This window comes from Pholcus phalangioides, unplaced genomic scaffold, assembly GCF_987345545.1.
Source record: "Pholcus phalangioides strain wild (caught in Gottingen) unplaced genomic scaffold, Ppha-v1.0 ptg000011l_1, whole genome shotgun sequence".
Classification (NCBI taxonomy): Eukaryota; Metazoa; Arthropoda; class Arachnida; order Araneae; family Pholcidae; genus Pholcus; species Pholcus phalangioides.
In genome coordinates, this window is record NW_028301604.1 from 55,142,200 (window position 1) to 55,165,906 (window position 23,707).

The window sequence follows — 23,707 nt, forward strand, 5'->3', positions numbered from 1 at the left end:
GAAGTAACCCATTATTTTTCTCCATCCTTCATCTATTTTTGCAGTAATTGGAAAATTTGTCACAAATTACACCTTTTGGCTACAATAAGTGATATTCCGTATTTAGGATCACATTTTCCCGCATTTTCCTTGCTGAGGTATGGTGAACATGATGGTATATGTGGTGAGGTATAAGATACAATTTCTCTCTTTGAACCCATATGGATATTAGTTATATAAATTACAATTGAATAATTTTTCATTCAGCTAAAATCGAGTTATTAAATCTGCTGGCAGACCATCCATGCCATCGTCGCAGACCATAAGTTGAGAAACACTGTAATAAACTAATACGGATTTGTGTTTTTAGTGATTTTAGGTAGAAGAAACTTTTATCAATTAGGTAAAAAAGCAATCACAGTTTATATTTGCCTCCCAGAGACGATTCTTTTCTGATCTTTCCCAATTGACAATCATATTTGTGGTGACACTTATCGTTTTAGGATCGAGATGTAATGTTATCACACACACATCGAGGATCGCCGACAGGCGGCGCAGTTCGAATGCAATTTAGGCGAGCGGATTCCGTTGGCTCGCCCACTGCAACTACAGGTTGGAAGCAATCCGCACACGGCCTGGCGCCAACAAGACTGATTGCGAATTTATTTTCCACGTCGCAAGCACGTCCTCGGGATTTCTTCCGCCTGATCCTTCCCCCATACATCTCCCCCCTCTAATTTTCATTTTACTTTGTCTTTTTCTTTCAGTCACGTAACTACATTAATTCAGTCAATCATGGTCGTCGGCAACCGAAGGAAGGTAAGTTTTACGTCTTTTCTTACGTTAAGAACAACACGCGATTATTTAAAACATTGCTAAGTTTTAACGCGCTTACAGGATTCATTCTCGATGATTTCGACGTTTTTTTGTTGAGTTTTACGGGCGAAAACGAAACTTGTGTTTTTGCCTTCTTTCATTGATGTGTGTATTTTGTTTATATACACGCCGCTCTTCTCAAAATCTATACGAAATCGGCACGTTTTTAAAAAACGTGCTTTTGCCACAAAGGCGTTCAAATATTTTTTAACGTTTAAAAACTTATTGGTTGCAATATTTCATAGTATTCAAATTTCGAATTTAATTTTTTTTCATGTCTAGAAATGACCGTTTAAAAAACCGTAACACCCTCGGATACAGAGTTGTCTGGGATGTCCACTCATGGTTGTAAATGTGTAAATCATTGTCTATTTGTCTAATAATATCTGACACAATACTGCGTTTCTTCGGAAATAGTTAAAAAAAATCAAATTTTAATTTCTCCGCGGGGCTTCTATGTTACTAATACTGTTCAAATGTCTCCGAAAGAATTAGTTTTCTGGGTGAAATTTTTTCGAATAATAAGTTTTTGACGTTCTAATTGTAATAACTCATGAGACAATATGAATGAATTTAACCAACTTGGCAATTATGTGTTTAATGGACGTAATATCTGGGATCGTTTAGCATTGACAAGTGCATGGTCGCTTATTTTGATTCGAACAACCCACGTTTTACTTATGGTTGGTGTTATTCCGGATGCAAAACTAGGATCACCGTGATCTGGGTATTCTTATTGACACTGAAATATTTTCTGAACACTGCTCAACGGTGGTCAAAAAAGCGAAAAGAATACTCGCTTTCATCCTTGAAAAGGACTCTTCGCGTTCTCCTCCTCGTCAAGTGCCTTAAAATAATGTGGTGTGACAAAAAATGAACGAGTGTATAAATCACTACGGTGTTACTGCACCACAAAACTCTCGTTAAATTTACTATTGCGATTCGTAAGAATTTAAATCAACAGTTTTTTGTAGTGAAACAACTAACAACATAGCATTCTGTAATGTAACATAAGAATTTGTACTGTTCATTAATTATGCTTGAAATTTTTATTTCAAAAACATGAATTTTATTGCCAAGATGTTTTAGATGAAATGAAAAAAGAAATTGGGGTAGGCTCTTGTGTCATAGACAGGGTCGCAAGTTTTAACATGAATACTTTTTTTGTGCCTTGAATCACGTGGTAGGTACTGACATAATCATCATCGGCTTTGTGTTTGGAATAGCTAACAAACGATACCAATGCAGTCTATTTTCGTTGTGAACTACTCGAGATATAATGGAAACAATTTGTTACGAATCAGGGCAGCAGACCTGGTGTTTAGACGGGAAGAGATATTGAAATCTGAAAGTTATCATTGAATGCACCTTTGCAATGTGCATCCGACTGTACCATTGTTTTTTACGTGCACTGCGTACTTTTTAAGATATGAGCCTTAAAAGAATTTCGTCGCCTTTATTTTTTTGCGAATGCTCCCAGTATCGTCAGATGATTTAAAAGACGTATTAATTTCAAAAAGTTTTATATTTACGTTAGATGGGGCATTCGCATCGTCTATCAATCTAAGGATTTAGTTGGTATAGAGCAGTGGTTCTTAACCTTTTTTCCCTTAGTGCAATACGATATTTTCCCGCACCCCATTGGATAATGCGTTTTCTATTTCTTAAAAATTTTTGTTTTTCTGCAATAATTATTCCATTATTTACATTTGTTATCTATTAATTAATACCTATATTTGATCGAGTCCAACATGGTAAGCTCATGAAGCGTTTACGCGAGATTGGGATTGGGGCAACTTGCTGAATTGGATAGAATCGTGGTTGAGAGATATTTCACAACGGGTTATGGTGAACGCATAATTATCTGATTGGGCAGGTGTCAAAATTGGAGTTCCTCAAGGAAGTGTCCTGGGCCCATACTTTTTTCACTTTTTATCGATAAACTCGATCAGGGTATCGATGGGATTGTTAGCAAATTCGCAGATGACATGAAGCTAATGGGGTTAGTTGGGAATCAAAGCGATAGGGAGTTGCTCCAGACCCACTTGAATAGGATTGGAACATGGGCAAATGAATGGAGCATGAAGTTTAGCGTTGACAAGTGCATGGTTGCTCATTTTGGTTTGAACAGGCCAAGTTGTTTCTCTTACGAGTAGAACGGTATCACTATTCCGGATGCAACTAGGGTCACCGATTTGGGATGTCTCATTGACGAGCGGCTTAGATTTTCTGAACATTGTTCAGCGGTGGTAGAAAAATCGAATAGAATGCTCGGTTTTATTTTCAAAAAGGTGTCTTCGTGTTCTCCTATAGTGATTCTTCCTCTTTTCCGAGGCTTAGTCCTTCTTGAACTGGAGTATGCTGCAAGGTTTTGGAGACCATACCTACAGAGGGACATGGACTTGGTTGAAGGGGGTGCAGAGAAGAGCTACGCGTGTCCTCGTTGGCACAGAGAGACTTTATTTTTTTAATTTTACTGTTTTTATCTATTTTCCACAAGCGGCCGCGGAGCCCTTGGAGAGTGCACAAGGAGCCCCAAGGGCTCCGCGGAGCACCGGTTGAGAACCGCTGTGCTAGAGGAAGCCAAAAGATGAAGGTGCCGAAATATCTAAGATTCATATTTTGTGAGAATGAAAAAATTCAATTTTTATCATCATTTCAATTTTCCTGAATTACCACAGTTAACATGTTGCAATTTTTTCTCATCTCGCACCCTTAGTTAAGAACTACTGGTATAGAGGCAGCCGTAGACCATTTGTATAAAAAGAGTTCTATTTTCTAAATGGTAAGAAAGCAAAAAATTACCACAAACATTCAGACTTTCGCATAAGGGTACGCTTATAGTGCACGCTCGTTTCCGAAACAGATAGTGGGGGTGGTTTACTCGTGCCGGGAGGGTGCACTAGTACGAACACTAGTGCGGCTGTACTGTTTCCCACTGCTCTGTACTCTTTGTACTGTATACTTTTTTTAACTTGTCAAACCGGCGGGAGGAAAAAAGCGAAAAAAATGCTGACGTAAAGAAAAAAAAAAGCAGTTTCGATTTGGCTTTTACACTGTGGGCATTGTATTTTCCTTTCATCTTCAAAAACATCATTGTTTATTTGGTTGCGTTCCCATCCACATGTAATGAATCAAAAATTAGTTTCTTCTGCAAATTATTTCATCCAATCTATTCATATAGTTTGAATTTCTCTCACAAATGTAACATTTGTTCCAACTTTTTTTCAATTATTATTTTGGTAAAATAGGCAATTTGCCAAACGGGTGGCAGAAAAAATAGGAAAAGAAATTGTCCATGTGTCAACTTTCAGGAGCAATTTGTGTCTTCGAAAAGGAGTATGGTGATAACCAGGACCCGGATGTTGATGACATGCATTTTTTGGGGTTTTTTACTTTTAGAGCATTTTTTTTAGTTTTGGGACGTTTTTTGGCATTTTCACGATATTTTTTTCAGTTTTTAAATTTTTTTTGACAATGGAAAAGATTGAGAAAATTATATGACTACTGATTGTGTGTGTGTGTGCATTGAGCACTTATGAAAACATATGCTTGAATTTTTTGGAAAATAAAATAAAAGATGCTTTTTGGCTTCCTAACCATAATCATGTGCATACACATGATGTCCTGGGGGGGGGGGGGAAAGGGAGGGTCATATTTTTCGTGTTTTATTGGATAAAACCCTATTTCCCCTCTTCCAGTACACCAGTGGTGCCCCCCCCCCCCAGTCTAGCAACAGGGCAGTCCGATCAGATTCTTCACAGGATTCTCAATACCGAATTTCTTGTGAAAAAACAAAAATGATAAGATCCATCTCGAGCCTCCAAGCAGGAGCCCTGTAAGCCCCACCAGGGGGGGGGGCATATCGCCAGTGTTCCTAACCGAATCATGAATTATAACTTGTTTATTAGAAAACTTGTTATTTTTGATGAAATCTAAACGAGAGAGAAAAAAAATGAGAAGAAAATTTACATATATGATTTTGATGCTGTCAAAACTTCCACTTCGATATTATTAATTAGTTTATCAAGAAAACTTTGTTTTATTATTTTGATGGCATTTTTTTAGTCATTTTTCAAGATTTTTAGAGCAACAACATCCTGGCCTTGGTGATAGCATAGTAAATTATTTTCTTCACTCTAACAATAATGAATGTAAGTAGTTTTCCGCTGTGAACGTTGAACAGCTAGAATAATGATCACAAATTTAAATTTGATTTAACACCTTGTAAATTATTGATTTTAATTTGATAATTTTACCTTGTCGGGGGCCCACGGGCCAGCTTTTGGCCATCCCTGCCAAAATGTATTAAAGAAGGGTCTTGAAAAAATTTATTATTTTTCCCATCCACTCTGGGCCCAGTTAACTCGCCTCGGGAAGCGGTTCAGTTAAATAAATAAATAATAATAATAAAGTTAATATAATCACTTTTTCTTCATTAATTAACAATATTTATAATTAATAATCAGTCTGCCGGATCGATTTGGAGGATTGAAAATCCCTTCAGATTACAAAATGGATGCATGTCAGCTATAAGGTTGGTACGGTATTACCTTTTTTTGTTGGGTTTTTACCGCCTCTGGAAAAACTAAATATAGGCCTAGTATAATTATTTTGTAACTATAAAAAATATTTTGATCAAGTTCTCCCCTTAACAAAGAAAGAAAAAACATATGTGGTGAATTCGTAAACTTTTCTCCTAACTACTTACTGATATGTTGAACGATTCTCTTAATATTTTCAAAAATTTATCAAATTACCAATTTCAAACTTATCAGAGTACCAACTTTGAGTTTTCAAAAGAAAATTGATAAATATCATTTTATGTTAATCAATGAATCTCTCTCTCTCAGTATCTTCTTTCTATATATATATATATATATATATATGGCTCACAATCTAGTTCAAATTCTAGTTAGACACGCGTGGAATCTTTAACCAGAAAGAATTTTTCTTTCCGGGGCTTTTTCTGCTTTTCACAGACGGTTCGCGTAAAGCGGCGACACGTTATGCAAATGAACGGAGCGTTCCCCCATTCCCATTAGTCCGATTGCCGGAATCGGAAACACCAAGAAATTTTTCCCCTTAGTCGTTCGAACCCTGAAAACTGAAGAAGTTTAAATTCAGGATTTTAACCAATCGGAGACGACTAGGGTTTCAGAATCGGAAACACGCACGCACTACGTGCACACCCTAACACAGTACACGTGTAAAAATACGCATTCAATGATAACGCAAGCAGAGCAATGTTTCGTTTTTTATGCGTGAAAAATAGTAAATAAATACAATAATTCAGTAAGTTCAATAAATACATTCTCTCAAGTAAAAGCAAGGCAAACTACAATTTAGAAAAATTTAATTCTTAATTTAAAGAAAATTGAATTCCCAAAACAAATTGATGAATACTTGGAATTTGCCAAAAATACTTGCTAGTAATGAGAGCAAAAAAGAGAAGACATGAACAAAAAGACCAGAATTTATGTATTACTTTTGTTATAAATAAATAAATACATTATATGTTGGATGCTGATTTTAGACAAGAAATGAAGGAAACGTTCCAAATAATGAAAAAATATTTGGCATTATATTATAAGAGCAAAAATTTTGATAATCGAAGTTTTCTGAAAACTCATTGTAAAAAGCTTTTTTTCGAGCATCAAGTGTTTATCTTATCACAGTAAGAAAAGTGATAGTTTTTTAAAATTTTGTCAATATGTAATTTAATTTTGTCAATATGTAATTTAATTTTGTCAATATGTAATTTAATTTTGTCAATATGTAATTTAATTTTGTCAATATGTAATTTAATTTTGTCAATATGTAATTTAATTTTGTCAATATGTAATTTAATTTTGTCAATATGTAATTTAATTTTGTCAATATGTAATTTAATTTTGTCAATATGTAATTTAATTTTGTCAATATGTAATTTAATTTTGTCAATATATATTTTTACAATATATACTGTATTATTTTGTTAACTGTTGGGACAAACTTTTTACGCTTGAAAATTGTTTTCTTATCAGTTCTTGTGTAGTTAATGTATTAATAGTTTTTATTTAAAACTATTAAACATAATAATAGTTTTATTGTGTAAATGGAAATGAGTTAAGTTTGAAATGATTGAAAAATAATTTTTGATAAAAAATAACGTTTGTAGCATATATCAATTTTTGAATAACTATTGATAATTTCATTATCTGTCTGACACGTGTTACTCTGGAAATTATTAATTTGTGTGTAATCAGAGAGAGAGAGAGTTTTTCATATTTCACTTTAAAACTCTTTGGAATTGGAAGAATTTTTTTTCTCAATGTTTCGTTATATCTCTACGTGTTGCTATTTTTGTAACGAGAATCAGAAGCTCTTGAAACGATAACGTTACGTTTTACATCCTAATACTAGGGAAGAAAAGAGAACGATACGATAATATTGGGTGTCTTCTCCTCCTTTGGATAACATTGAAATATTGCGTAAGTGCCTTATCATCACGCGATGAATGTCTGCGACCTCAAGTGCTTCGAATCTTTAGATCATTCTTTTCAAATCATTTATCAGGCACTACAACTATTTATAGTTTTTTTTTGCAATCATTAGAGGACAGAAAATGATTGAATCTTCTTTTTTTCATTTCATATTTCATCGCAGAAACTTTATTTCCTTTCATAATATTAGGTCAGAGTGAAATAGTTTTTCTGATTTGAAAATAATAATAAATTTGCATTTAAATTCATGGTTTTTCTCTCAAATACTTCCCTCCGGAGTTTCAGCAAATGTAATTTTTTTCCTGTAAAATAACTTTCCAGCAGAATTTTGTTTATTTCATCAACATTTTGACTCCTTCTAAACCCTACACTGGTTTCGAGTACAGATAATTTCATATCACAAGCATTATTTGCGAGAGCGATGATAGAAATAATGGGAATCATTGACTTCAATATAAATCCGTCTTATAATTGCATTCAAAGATTCTTAAATTTTTTTGCTGTCACCAAGATTTTGAGATGCCTATGAAAGAGAATAAAAATAATGATTATTATTCATTTAGTTTAATTAGAGTGAAAATAGCCTTTTAAAACATGAATTATAACGAGAAAAGAAATTATATTTATTCTTCATTTTTTTATCTTATTTAAATTTCTTGTTAGCAAATATTTAGATTCGGTGTTTGCTAATGCATTTAACTCTGGTCATTTTAATCAACTGCTTTAAGAAAAACTGAATATAAATACTGAAAATCCCGTATACTTCTTTAGATTTAAGGTTAGATGTTTAATTTGCAAAAAAAAATTAATTGAAAAAAGAAATTCTGTTGCAGTATCAATATCCTCACTGGTGTCTTAAGATAAGGAAAATGTGACAAAGTTACCTATTATATTTTTACGCATTTTCTCTTTAACTGGTATTTCCCTACGTGATTATATGAATGTTTGTTCATTTGATCGTAAAGAGCTCACTAAAACAGATTCGTAGAGATTAAAAAATATGAACAACGTGAAAAGTTCGATTTCTGCATTTGATTTCAATATTACTTCCCATTCAAGGTATTATAGTTTTACTTTTCCCCTCAATCAAAAATGATGATTAATGAAGGGAAAATATCGAAAGAATAACATTTTATACGCTGTTAACAAAATGTTTAAGGGGCAGATGACAAACCACAATGAGACAATTGTATCAAATGATTATTTATTAACTAAACTATTGTACCCTGCAGATAGGGAAGTTATGCATATGAATATAGCATTTACAACAAAAAAGAAAAGTATCTTGAAGGCTATACCTAGCGAGAGATAGACATGTTTGTCCTTGGAAGGCACTTCTTCTCAACTCTTCATATGTAAAGCAAAAATTACAAGGTTAATTTTAATTGATCGTCCTAAACAATTTACGATACGTCTCATGCCTCCTATCACATACCAATGACAAGAGCTTCCTCAATCAATTTAGTAATGTTATTCAATAAAATGAATAAAATTATACAGATATTTTTCAAATTTCAATGAAAACTATATTTGCGTAGAAGGAAAAGTTTTTCCTTACAAATGCTGGAAGATTTAGTGTTAATGTCCCGTTAAATATTAAACTTAATGGAATATATTTTGAATGCATTTGATTAAATCATTGAAAAAATTGATGCTGATCTGGCTGTTTTCTTATTTTCTTGAACATTTACATAAAGGTTTCTTTTCAATTTCAAGACCTTGCTGCTTCTGTTGATGTCAATCAAACCACCTCCTTGAACTTTTATAGGTCAATTTGATTAGCATACGTGTTCGTAATTGTTAGCGTAATTATTGTGCAGATGAACTTCAGATTATACAACTTATATCAAGATACACTTGATAAATGCGGAGTTCAAATGTCGAAATCAAAGTAAATATTAAGTCGAGTCTTTTGTTGTAGAAACTGTCACCACGCATAAATTTGGGTTTAAAATTATTGTGCTTAGAATTAGAACATTTTGAAGAAAATTCCATCAACGAGACAACACAGACAAGAAAAACGAAAAAAATAAATAGCTTTTTTATAGTAAAATATTAATGCACAATTTATAAGACTAATTTTTTTAGATTAGTTTTAGATTATGTTATTGAAAAGAGTTTTTTGTTTGTAATAAACTAAACTTTATTTTTTGGTGTAAGGTAAGGTGAATACTCCAATTGTGGTATACATCGCACATCAAGAATCTGGACTCAATTAGAATTGATGTTTACAAAAAAAAAAAGAAACATATATTACCGTAATAAAGATTTCAATTAATTTTTTTATCACTGAAATACGATATTTATTCATATCAAAAATGAACTAATTTTAAATGCCTTATAAATTTTATTAAAATAAAATTGTTTTAGTTCGGAAATAGTTCGAGTCAGTATTCTACAAGAAAGTATTAAGGTGGACTTAGCACAATGGAGAACTTCGTGATATACATTTACGTACAATTAGAGAATTACAAAGAATTGAAAAAATAGATGGAAGGGGGGATTGTGTGTATGCGTCTGTGTCAACGATGACCTTCATTTTTTTTATGTAGTAATTAAATTAAATAAAACGTAAAACATTAAACTACAAATATAAGATCTTATACAACATTGCTTGAAAACTTGTAAATAAAATATTTTTCCTGTATTTCTCAGTTTATTTCTTCGGTGGCAGTTCGTCTTTTTGATTTGATCAAGTAAGAAAAAGAGATGAATAAACATGCTCACGACCCAAATTTTATTAAAAATCGCATTTTTTGTGGTTCTCTTTGAATAAAATTTTCCCCCTCGTAAGATGATCATACTTAAATATAAAGAATCACGAAGTGATTGTGCTTTCAGTGTTTCTTCGGATTTTATTTCAGCTATATTTATGAACTTTTGGACTCTCGTTTTTCTGAAAAATTGTGATTTGTAGGTCCTTTGTGTTTCGAAATTTACATTCACTCTCTTTTGTTTGTATGTTTCCATAGTGAGTTATCTACGTGATATATTCCAGTTCTATTAAGCTTCGTATCTGAGATGTATACCTCATGGTAATAGAATATAATTTATTGCTTTATTTTAGAAGGATATCCATATCAACGACTACCGCTGTCGCGTACGGGCAAGGAAACAAAAGTTAAACGAGCAAAACAAATTTCTTGTGGTATTTAGCATAGCTAAGCACGTTCTTAAACTCGTGCATATACACATTTTGTCCTTCAGCAGTTTAACGTTTACATGTCTGTTTAATCAGCCGCGTAATCCATCATGTCGACAGCTGGGCTGATTCAAGTGTTAATGAATGTTGCCTCCGACATGTTTCCCTTTTTAGCTTTCACTGATCGAGAACCGTCTGGAATAACATTTCTCGATGCATAATTTAATGTTGTATTTTCAAAAGGAAAAAAAAAATGAATGTAAGGAATGCATATTAAATATACGTAATTAAAAAAATACTTTGATCTTTTTAGAAGGCCAAGAAGCTATGAAATTTGATTTGTAATTGAAAAAACCCCTATGTAATTAATATAAAGAGGGAGCACTAGCAACATAGCACAGTATCATGCATTATTAATATGCTATAATCATTAGAATATGCTATAATCATTAGAATATGCTATAATCATTAGAATATGCTATAATCATTAGAATATGCTATAATCATTAGAATATGCTATAATCATTAGAATATGCTATAATCATTAGAATATGCTATAATCATTAGAATATGCTATAATCATTAGAATATGCTAGGCCTATAATCATTAGAATATGCTAGGCCTATAATCATTAGAATATGCTAGGCCTATAATCATTAGAATATGCTAGGCCTATAATCATTAGAATATGCTAGGCCTATAATCATTAGAATATGCTATAATCATTTCAGTGTTAAAAGCACTAACCTCATCAAAAACTGAAGGTATTGTTGAAAACAATAAAATAATCATTATTGATATCTTTCCTTAATTTTTTGACACATATCGGCTGAAGTGATGAAAGAAGGTGTTTTTGCTATTCATTTCAGTCTTACTAGTAAAATTGAGGGCTCATGCCAAGGTATATTTTGTCATTTTCGGCGTAAAATATACATATTATTATACAAATATGTACATTTATATGTACAAATATACACAACAACATTTTTTCAACATCCTTCTAGAAAAAAGTAAGAAATTAAAAAAAAATTTAACATTTTATTCGGTGTGATTATTGTTTGATGGTTCCTAAAATTGATGAATGCGATGAGCATGAGATCTATCTGAAACGTTTTACAGGACTACGGAACGTTCTGATAGTAAATAGTCCTGTACTACGAACAATATAAATCCTAGTTTCCCAAACTTTTCGTTCCCCATCGGCCCCTTCTTCAAAAACATTTCTTCTCATCCCTCCCCAAATTAAGCTTCCCATAGGAACCTATACCTATACCAAACTTATTTTGCTAGCTTTGTGGAGAGCTTTTTACTAGTTTTTAGCTACTGCTCTCTTCCCGTTCCCTGCCCCAGCTTTCTTCATCACATCATAAATAAAACTGTTCTACTGTGTCCATTAAAATACAATTTTTTCTTTCTCTCTTTGTATTTTCTTTTAAATATTGTAAACTATGTAATTTAATTGTAAACTTTGACTTGTATAGTTTTATCGTAATTGACTGGGAAAAAATAAATTATGTTATGTCACAGCTGCTACCGCCCCTGGACCATTCCCTTGCCCCCAGGGGGCAATATTGTTTGTTCACTTTGGGATACACTGATATAATACTAAAAAATGAACGGTAGTAGTCATTGACTTGAAATTTCTCTGTCGGAACCAACTGCGGTCGCAAGCCAACGACTTATCGTAGTCGTGGCAATATGGATAGATTTTAATGGGTTTTTTTTTACTTTTATCTATCTGTTTATTTCAAAAAATGAGAACATCCTAGAAGCTTACAAGTGCAGTTCATGAAAGGATCAATCCCAATTTTACAGTAAAATAGTTATCCCGATTTAGTCTTCTCTAATATTCTTCTTGAGCATAATCGCGGTAAAAAATTTGAATTGTGTCAAAATTGTCAAAATACTTGTTTAGAAAAAAACCAAAACACCTGAATGAAAATATCTTATTGCACAAATACTTCTTTCCAAATGGACATCAACATATTCAAATAAGAGTGTTGCGCGTCTTTTTTGCTTACATAGGCGAACGTAGACCATCTAACCCAACATTTACGTTCCAAAAAAAGAAAAAAGGTATGTTTCCTACAAACATAGAACCACGTGTACTGAATGCTTCGTTAGTATGGGAAAACACGTGCTGATATCAAAAATACAATGTCTGTAGTTTGATCATGGATTTTTTCTATCATGGCATATTCGGTAAATTTCTGATATTATCATAAGCACAACCTTGACCCATGGCCCTCAAAGCTGCTCCGATATATCACTTTGCTGGCTTCCCTTCAGTATGACACCACAATGTCTCGATGGATTAGCACCAGGTACCATTAGAGGCATGCACAGGTAGGGGCACCGAGAGCCTCCCCCAAGACTATCAAAAATTAAAAATATTTTTGAAATAATTTATTTGTAAAATAATTAATATACCGGAAGAAAACATCTTTTTTGCTATTTTAATCAATCTCTGTTAATTTGAAAGGCTTTTTGAAGGTAAGTAACTGAAAATTCTCTGGAAGAAATTCATGGCCCCCCCCCATACCCTGCATGTCCCCTCCAAAGATTAATTCTGCGTATGCCCCTGGGTACCATCATATGTATTACATATACTTACCGAAGCATCGTCAAGGTTTCATAAGTAGTATATCCGAATTCTAGATAGAAACTTCGTTTACCATCTTGAAAAAAGTATTAGGCAGGGTGCAGCATACTGGACCGATACGACCGCGACGTGGAACGAAATCGACACGGATTGGTTGAAAACATGAAATCATTACCAGTTTCATGTTTTTAACCAATCAGTGTCGATTTCGTTACTCGTCGTGGTCGTATCGGTCCAGTGCCTTAACTATTATTTTTATTTATTTATTTAGGCGAGATAAACAACCACAAAATCAAACAAGACAATAACAAAAACAAACACTATTTGACCCAAAGGGATGATCCTTCTATGGGTCATAAAGTAACTTACAAGATTCATGGCAACATCCAATTATACAGAAATAAACAAAATAATAAATAATTAATAATCAATTTAATATTTTTTTTTAAACCACAAGAACTACTTGAAATAGAAAGTAAATCTGTTTAAAACGGAGAAAATAGAAGTTCAATTCTTTCGATTTGGTTTATCTGTTTTGATATATATATATATATTAGGATTAGTATATTAGTACAATGATATTCCCAGTTGCACTCTCATATTCTGGTCAAGAATTTGCTTCAATTGGTTGTTCTGGACTTCGGCCAGGATGTAACGCATGGTACAAACAATTTCTATAAAAAATATATATAGTCGAGATTTTAATGATGATGCAATAAAAATAAAAGTCTGATCTTAACGACTGGACATATCACATCTTGGCGGAATGAAATGAATTATCAGTTGTTATCTAGCTAGTGGCGCGTCTAGCATCTCAACCAATCACAATATCTCGGCAGCTTGGCTATCCTCCAACATTTGTTGTTGATTCGACGGAATAGCACTTGCTGAATCTTTTGACGTCACTTGCGACATAGACCTGCTTGTAGCAATTTTTTTCTTCTCTAGTTTCTCCTTTCGTCCTTCAGCGGGCGACACAATTCTTAAAGACTTCTACGCTCCACCTCTACTACTATGAGTATCACGTGGCAACGAGGAAGTGACGCACTTTCCTGTCTGCTATAGGTTCTCTCGTTCCGATAGCAATTTTTTTAGTCCATTCCACATGCGATTTATACTCATATCAGAATGAACTATTTTTAATGAACCCAATATAGTGTCATTGGAATGAGAAGCAGGTCATCATTCAAAAGATATTTGAAGATGAGCAAAAAGAATGAGAAATGGATGCCTGATTGCCATAAATCGATGTTTTAGAACACGATATTCAGAAAGCCAAAATCGGTACGTGAGAACGAGACTTTTTCTATTGCTATTAGAACCGAGTTTAGATTTCCTGAAGCTCGTTTTGATTGTATTCAACCAGCTTTCCACACATTAAACATCAAAATATTCTACGTTATCACGAAAATACGAAAAACAAACGCACCGACATTAATGATTTAGTCTTAAATTTCTTGAACGAATTTTGATTATTAAAGTTTCAAAAAGTTAATTCAATTTTTTTTAAAACACGCAAAGACGTTATTACTCTCGGTCATTTATTCTTGACTGGATGACCAATATATAGTGATTATATATAATGGAGAAAAATACGATAAATTCATTAATAAAATAAGCTATCAGGGACGTTGGTCGCATTTTAAAGTAATACAAATGGTGGGAAATTTTTTTTCTCAGTGCCATCTACAAAGAAATTGATTACAATATTAACAGATAACATTCTTAGTCATCAACTGATTTTCAAAAGCTAGCCATCAAAATTACATAAGGACCTAAAAAAATCTAGATACATATCAATGTTTGATATTGAAATATGAATTCAAAATTTATTGATATTCAGACTTGAGCATAATAGCTATACTGAGCGTTCGAAAACAATATAGGCTTAATATCCTCGAAAGGTTGTTTGTATCTCCAAAATTCGTGAGCAGCAGCAACAAATGAAAACACGTTATTAGAGATGCTACATGTACCAAAGTGACGCGCATGGAAATTGTAGGTGTGTTGAAGGCAGAGACCGTTCCTTGCGATTGTCATTGGTCGCGACGTTTCTTGAAGACTTAACGTTCAAGGATTTCCTTACAATGTTCTTTGAAACTTTATTAGCTGTTACATGAAAAATAGTTCTCAAAAAGTTTGAGTATAACGTCGATACACAAAAGATTTACGTCGAAATACAAAAGATTTACGTCGAAATACAAAAGATTTTTTTTATAGCATATATAAACGCACCAACAAAAAACAATTTTTTGCTTCAAATAAACTTACGAAAAATTGTACATATATCTGATAATACTTGTAGTCATATAAAGATGGGAAAAATGTTCGAGTTTAGTTTTATAATGTAAATACAGACATACCTCGGTACAGAGCCATCTTGACGAGTTTAGGCTCACGTTATTTTGGGCCTCTTTCTATAAATAAATATATAGAAAAGCTCCAATTCTATATATTTTGGAGGAAGAATTGGTCGACATTCAATAAAGTATACAATAACGTACAGAAATATTGAAAAATACCCGCATAAAAATATAAGCACACACTAAAAATTGAATAAAAATTGAATAAAATAATATAAATAATTTCAGAGTTAATAATATAAATAATTTCAGAGTTAATGAAAATTTTTGTTAATTTGGGAGTCTCTGTAAGAATCTACCCGGTTGATCCACTCGTTAAGATGCCACTGTTTCGTTACTCGACATTTTCAGAATTTGTTACGTTCGGCACTCGTGTGTGTAGTATATTTACAACAATAAAAAGTCTCTCCAGTCGAGCATATTTGAAACCCATCAACCTATTCACCCGACTCTGAGAACCTAAAAGTGTCCTAGTGAATGAGTTCGGTACTCGTTGGTTTTGGCACTCGTCATGAGTTTCGGAACGAACTACCATACCAACAAGTACCGAGGTACCACTATAAAGAGTTGAACTAGGTTGTTAAGAGAAAATTAATTAGTAAGATTATACAAATTGAAGACTCATCATAAGACATCCTAATAAATGCAACACCTACCAACTACATATGAAATTGAATTGCAGTATAATGCGATTTTTAGTTAGCGCATGCTAAAGAATCATTTTTCCGAGAATCGGATCGAGAACTCCGGTGATACTGACTCACCTGAAAGCATTTCTTCATGACATAGAAAACGGTCTCTTTTGAATACAAAAGCATTTCTCATTCAAAATGCAAAAATATGTTAATCCCCCGAAGTTATCTGAGCTCGAGAAACTTTTATGTTGCATGAGTACGCATCGATCTTTGAAAAAATCGAAGAAAAAATTTGGAAAAATTTACTGGTTTTGGATTGTTCTTTCGCCACGTTAAGTCTTTTACGAACAAAATTATATGGGCTAAAAAATTCTTATTTCAGCACTTGTAAAAGCGTGAAAAATGCTGAGATCAGTTGTGATCTTGTATTAAACAAGTTCTGTATATGTTTTGTGAAAAAAAATGATACCAAAAAAAAAAAGAAAAAATGAAGTGAAGCCCATGTTGAGGAGGACGTGCTACGCATTTATTGGATTTTGATCGGCTGCATGGTGTACCCAACATTTTACTTGAATACAAACGAATAATATGTCCTTGACTTCTTACCGTAATGAACTTGATCTTTGCCTGACATATGGAATATTTTTGGAAACATTTATAAATATATAAAGCGCTTTTTAATGAATAAGGTGACATGTATCGCTTTGCCTCCGGCCGACTTCTCTGACACGCAATTACGTCAATTCGAAAATGGAATTTCGTAATGCTTTACTTGGTTTTTTTCTGGGTTTTTTGTAGAAAATTTTCTACATAATATTTTTATTTTGTTTAGGTTCTTGCTTTTTTTCTCGTTTTACTTCAACGTTATTTTTGCTTAGTATGCTCTTTGTTTTCTTTTATTCTTTGAAATCAAATCGGGGGTTCTAATTTTTCGATAGTAAAGCGAATATATTGAATTCCTAACGACTTTTCAGCTATTATTTTCGTTTATATACTCTAGAGATCAGTGTTTCCAAAAGTGGGCAATGGTTTGGGGGGGGGGCAGTAGCAGTGATAAATTTAGTATAGAATCCTATGGATGAATTTGATTTGGGGGACGATGAGAAGTTTTTTGAGGACGAGGGCGATGGGGGGGGGGGGGAACAAAAATTTTGGGAAACTATGCTCTAGATTCTAAATACCATTATATCTTCGTTGAGTATTCATATGCACATTCGAAACTCAGATTCAACGAAGTTCTTCAGTTATACTGTACATGCTGAAAACATTTTCCATCCAAATTTTTTTTTCCGTCCTGGTATGCAATTATCGGTAACAATGATACAGTTGTTGTATTCGTTCATGTACAAGATTCAGATACACCGTAATGAATGGTTGAACGATAACGCGATACGGTGTATGTATGATTCTGAAAGACAGGTCAATAAATTATCAATATCATGGTGCAAGGCTATCTACCAAAAAAAAAAAAAAAAAAGAAGATAAACCCTTTGGGATTTACGTCAGACGTCCATTATCAATATCAATTACCATGACTTTATCAAACACTCGAGAGGTTTGAGTTCTCGAACTTGAAAATATCCTAGGTCAAATGAACGTGTATAGTAATAACAATTTCGGATAATTAATTTATATGTTATAAAGAATTTATTTACAATTACCCACATAATTATATAACTGAAAGACAAGAGGAAATTTAGACAACACTGGTCTACAAGGTTTTTATAATATGGAAAAATTTAGCTGTTCTTAAATAATTTTTGGGTGACTTAATTAATTTTCCATGCCTGAGTTTAAAAAATGGCCATCACGTCTAGTTTTTTTGTTATATGGTATTTAACATTGAATCTTTCAAAATTAGCGTATTTAAGCTATATGTGTGAAATGATAATATATATACTAGAGATAATCATATTTTTATTTTTTTCCATCTAAAACTTGGAGAATGGCAACACTGGTTTTATTTCTAATAACAACCGGATTCTCCGTTTTTTCTTTTTCTTAATTAAAAGAGAAACGCACACGCTTTATGTTTATGCAAACCCTTTTAGTCAAAAAATGGAGATAAGTTATTGTTGCAGATGCATTGATGTTCCAAATAAGCTTTGCATGTTTTGCAGCCACCACTTTATATTAAATTGGGACTGATCCAAGAGAAGCCCCAATTAATATAGAGCGGAGAGGCATAGCAATAACATAGGCGGGAGGGGGCATAGGGGGCTTGTGCCTCTCCTAAGAAGATCAAAAATTTAAAAAAAATTAACATGTTTTGGCAAAAAATAAAATATATGGAAAGACTAATAAAATACTTTACCAGCTATTTTAATCAATTTCTGTCAAGGTATCCGACTACGTACGAAAGCACTTTTCTATACAATGGTACTGGTGTGAATTTTAATAAAATTTTTTCATAGAAAGTATCACAAAATGGTGAAAACAATAATACATTTTGAACTACCTATGTCATTTTCTATGAAAAAGTCCTTTTTATGTCACATTTTAAGCAAAATTCAAGTAATAGTCAAAACACGGTTATAAAAAAATTCTATCGAGGAATAATCGAATTGGTGTGGGTTGTAGTGTATCAGACTGTGAACATGGTAACCAAAGTTCGAATCTAGCTCGTAGAAGTTATCAATTTATAAGACAACCATAAGTATTGTTTATGGGCATTCTGTAATATTTTATTATGTATATATATTGTTTGTAATTGCATTTTTAATTGGGTTGCTGTATTTTTTAAATATATAACATCCATATCTGTTATGGGCATCTTTTTATCAGCCACCTCGTTGGGCATTTTGCCTGTTGTGGCGTTTTTTTTGTATTTGTATTTGAATGTTTTGTTATTTTCACAGAACATTCAGTTAGTAATGGTGCGAGTTATGAATCAAAATTCAAAGGATTGTACGGTACGCTCAAAAGTTACACTCAAATCTGTTAATGTGCGTTTGAATTTTGTGAAATTTCATTCTTCATATTGTCTATAAAACACTGCAATTAGACAAATACATGTGATAGACCTTATATTTTGGTTCCTAATTTTAATATTACAGAAGAATATATCATGTTAAAATTTCGTAATGATACAATGAATAGATTTTTAGAAATTATGTTTCAAACTCAAGTAAAATGTCGAAAATAGCATTCTTCGTAAAACTCGTTTAAAGTTTTTATTCACCGATACTTGCATGTAAAAACGCATCACTAAAGTGTACGTAACTTCAGTTCTGAGAGTCATAAACAAAAAACAAGGCCTGTTTTGGAATTACAACAAAGAGAGCTTTCATGAAAAAAAACGATATTTTTTGCAAAATGACGTTTTCAACGTAGTCGATACCTTAACTTTAATGTTATTTGAAGGTGAAAAACTAAAAATTTCGCTGGAAGAAAATCCTTGTGGCCTTTCCTAAGTTGATCCTGCGTATTCTCTTGGGGCTGATGGAAAACATTATGAAGTTTATGGACAAATCTGGCCCAGGTTTCTCGCACCTGAAAGAAATATTTCCCAAAATTAAATGAGACAAAACTATAACAAGGAGTATTTGTAGGTCCTCAAATAAGGAAATTACCGAGTGATTTTCTTTTCACATAGAACTCTCTGCATAGCAATCATTCACATTTGCGATGAAGGGGTTTTTAGGGATCCACAAAAAAGGAAAATTACCAACATTTCATTCAAGACATACTCTGTACAAAAATCTTGGATACCGAATGTGTCTCCAAAATTCCATTTTGCTTTTTCCCTATTAACCTGGGAGCAGTCAGTGATGAACAAGGATAAAGGTTGTACCAAGACAATCGAACTATGGAGAAGGCAGATGGGACCCTTCAATGATGAATGATTACTGCTGATTTTTGCAGAAAGAAGACACCACAATACATAAGAGAAAGAAATGAATTATTTCCATAAAATACTAGAAAAATGTGTGTAAATTTTGTTTTGTGTGTATATGTTACCGCTAAAGTGTAGAAATCAGTTATTCTACAGATTATCTAGGTATCAAATCAGCTAATCTGCAGATTAGCTAGGTAATGTGCACATTAATGGCTTTCGAGCTTTAGCGGTAACATATATACATGTGTACTCTATGGATATTATATGTATGTATGTATACGTGAAGAAAAAATTTTTTTTTTCTATTTTATATACTGTATAACGATGTAGTATGAATTTGATAAAATAACTATATCGTAATAAATGTATAATGTTTAGTAAGTTTATAATCTGTTATTAAGAATATTCCAATTTCGTCCATTTTCAAGATGTGTAAGTTTTTCATTGTGTGCATATATGTATTTCAAAAAATGACCATCATGCATATAGGAAACTGTACGTGATGGAGATATTTTACGTTGATATTTGAATTAAGCACCCAAAAATTAGTCTAAAAAACTTATTTCACTCGTGTTATAAAAAAAGTTAAAAATTGTTGACCACAGTAATTTATGACTTCGATACTGAATGGTAATTCGTTTTTACGATACAGCGTTGTTTATGTAAATGTTATACGATATCTGTCTAAAGAGATGATGATTCGGTCCTAGCGCTGTGAAATAACTTTAGCGGTTTGATTTATATTTCCTATTATGGTTTTTCCTGTCATATCTATGAGGTTCTTTCTATAAAAGGAGATTTTTAGAATTTTTGTGAAAGATCTGTTGCCAGAGAGGTTAGTTCGGTAATCATTATTTACTCATGCAGTTACCTCTGATTGTCGTATGTTTTTCTGCTCAAGTTAAGAAGAGATTAAATACAAAAAATTCTATTAATATCGTTTATAAAAAAAATTATGTTTATAATTGTTGTTTAATTTGTGAATCGAGCTTTGTTTGCCATACAGGAGAGAGGGAAAAGGGTAAAAAGGATGGTCCACGCACTTTTATGGCACTTGAGTAATGAAGAGTTTGCTTTACGTGATAAGAGATGGGACAACTTATTTATCTGTCAACTGAAGGTCAACTGCTACTTCTTGATAAAAACGAGGTCTCACAAAAGATGCTCTAATCACTCGATAAATTACTGGTCTCGGAATCTTTTTATGTATTTTCCTCTCTGCATTTTTTTTTCAACCGGTGTTGTAACATCAATTAATCCTTTGGTTGAATGAAAACAACCAGCAAGCAAAAAAAAAACCACCGCGATCCAATGAAAGTCAAACGAGGAAAAACTGCGTGAATCTCATACACTTTGAAATCTTGACATGAACCATTCCAATTATAGTATAATATTTAGTCCTGTAGGTCTATTCTATTCCCGTATTCCAACAATTTTGAAGACTGATATCGTTCAAGACGTGGATTTTTTTTGTAGGCATCAGAAAAGAGAGGGCAACAACTTTTTAATTGTGTTTTTGGGCACACGGGGATTGTATAAAAAGTTAATTTTTTCATTTTAATAACTGTACAACCTCTTGAAACATGAATGACGTATCTGAGTTCTACACGTTATTTGGATGCTTTTTGCAATTGGAAGTATGCCTCTAGGATCAACGGTTCACCAGTAAAATGCCGCACGTGCTGTTATCTATGCACCCTGTATATGAAATGTATATGGTAGGCCTATACTAGTAAAATATGTATGTCCATAAAATATGGATGTATCTATGCAAAATATTGTCCACACACGATTTGATATAAGTTTGGTGACGGATTAGTGTCGAATTGTGAGACTCAACTATACACATTATTTTATTTGTTGCCATAAACTTTATTTTTTTTTTACTCAATGGAAAAATATAATGGAATAGTGAAAATAAAACCTATATCATCAAGGACTGAGAAAATGATATAGGCTATAAGAAATAGCTTAACCTTGAAACATGATATCAGTTCATTTGATGAGTGGATTTCAATGTGTCAATTGTGACCTCAAATGCGTGTCTATAAATGTGCCACACCCTTGGATGTCATGCAAATTTCAAGACGTATGGTGAGGGAAAAAAATATAATTTCGATATCAAATCGTTCAACTTTTATTAGAATAATTAATAATTTTTAATATGAGAAATAATCTCGCGAATAGAACTACAGCTACGGGATAACAACCGCATCTCGTAGTGAGATGCGCAGTCAATTTCAGAAGCGGGTAATTTCAGTTGCGTATTTACAGGGGGGCTTAACAAGCCATAGCAGAGGGCCGGCAGATTTGAGGAATGAAAGACCAAGAGAGAAAATTAGTAAAATGTTAGGAGGGCGGAAAAATTTTTATAACCCTCATTAAATCCGCCTCTAAAGAGACAGGTAGGGATTAGGTCAGTGAGTGACCAAAGAAGTGACCTAGAGAGTTTCCAAGCACGTGAATGACCAAAAGAGTGACCTGCAGAGTGAGGGACAAGGTCATTGAGTGATCTAGAGCGTATGCAAGCATGTGCATGACCAAAAAGAATGACCTAGAGCAGCCATCTTCAACCTGTCGCTCGCGAGCACCACGGTGCTCCCTGACGCATCAAGAGTGCTCAATACTCATGTCCGATTTCGTTCTCACGAGCACTTGATACACGCTTTAATTAAAAACCCTATAAAAATTGCTTTCAAGAATTACAATTATGCAGATTTAGGCAAAACTACCGTGATTTCACAAAACTATGGTCCTAAGCCACATCTATGGTCCAAACATCCGTGCTCACTGAAACATCAATAATCGAAATGCTAACAACATCTAGTGGACTATTGAAATTCTAAAGCAAAGAGCATAGATAGTGTAATATTTTGATGTGGTTAGAACGCACTCTGTCCGATACTTCGCCCCGCTGTTGGTTAGGGTTATGTTTTATAAGTTATCTTGTCCAGCTGCAAACTTTCTCGGCCACAAGTAACTACAAAAAGCTATTCTTCGTTCTTGATCTTCTTCTTCTTCTACATTCCAGGTAATTTAGTATTTTCATATGTTTAATGAATATGTGAATGAATGACGGTTGCACATGCATTGTCATATTTATTGGAAAAATAATAGAAAATAGTACTTTGTTTTCAACTATGGCCCTACCATTTTTATGAACCATAGTTGTGTTCGAACTGTTGGTTTCAGTTCTTTACATTATTAGCTTATTTTCGGCCGTTGAAATGTCATTGGGGGCAAATACTTGATGAATGGAAAATGACACCACACGGAAGAAGCAGAAGCATGCCAACAGTCCCCAAAAATGTATTTCCTCCATTATTCACCCTAGATAACTAAACATCCGACTCATAGACTACAAATTAAAAACAAGTAGCGTAACTTAAAAAAAAGAAAATATGCTTGTTTTTAATTTGTAGTCTATGAGTCGAATGATTAGTTCCTGAGTAACACTGATTTAAGTTTAGTTATCTAGAATTAAATAAGCTGTGGAATAAATTTCACAAGTCACAAGACAATTTACAAGCTGTGTTCAGGAAAGCTGGCGTCTTTCCTCTTTGTGCAGCCAAAAGTCCTATCACGCCTGCCATCATATTCCTATCCTAATGCCACGGGCCCAGATGAAAGTGCTGTTTTAGACTCCTTCATAAAATATATTGAAATGACGAGGAAGCAAGCAGTAGGACAAGAGACATCCGTAAAGAGAAGAAAGTAGAAGCTTAATGTTGAGCCAAATCAAAGTATATCAGCAGAAGAGATTGGAAAAACTTTCCATCTACTTCT

General features: G+C 33.2%; 1 protein-coding gene across 1 annotated transcript in view; it reads left to right on the forward strand.

Moving 5' to 3' along the window:
* The first annotated feature begins 589 nt into the window (after nucleotides 1-589).
* Nucleotides 590-23,707, forward strand: part of LOC149080586 (hexokinase-2-like) — a 48,998-nt gene continuing 25,880 nt past the window's right edge. Inside the window, exon 1 of the mRNA XM_089239723.1 lies at nucleotides 590-798. Coding sequence (XP_089095849.1) covers nucleotides 775-798 — 24 coding nt within the window. The 5' untranslated portion in view covers nucleotides 590-774. The remainder of the gene's footprint in view (nucleotides 799-23,707) is intronic.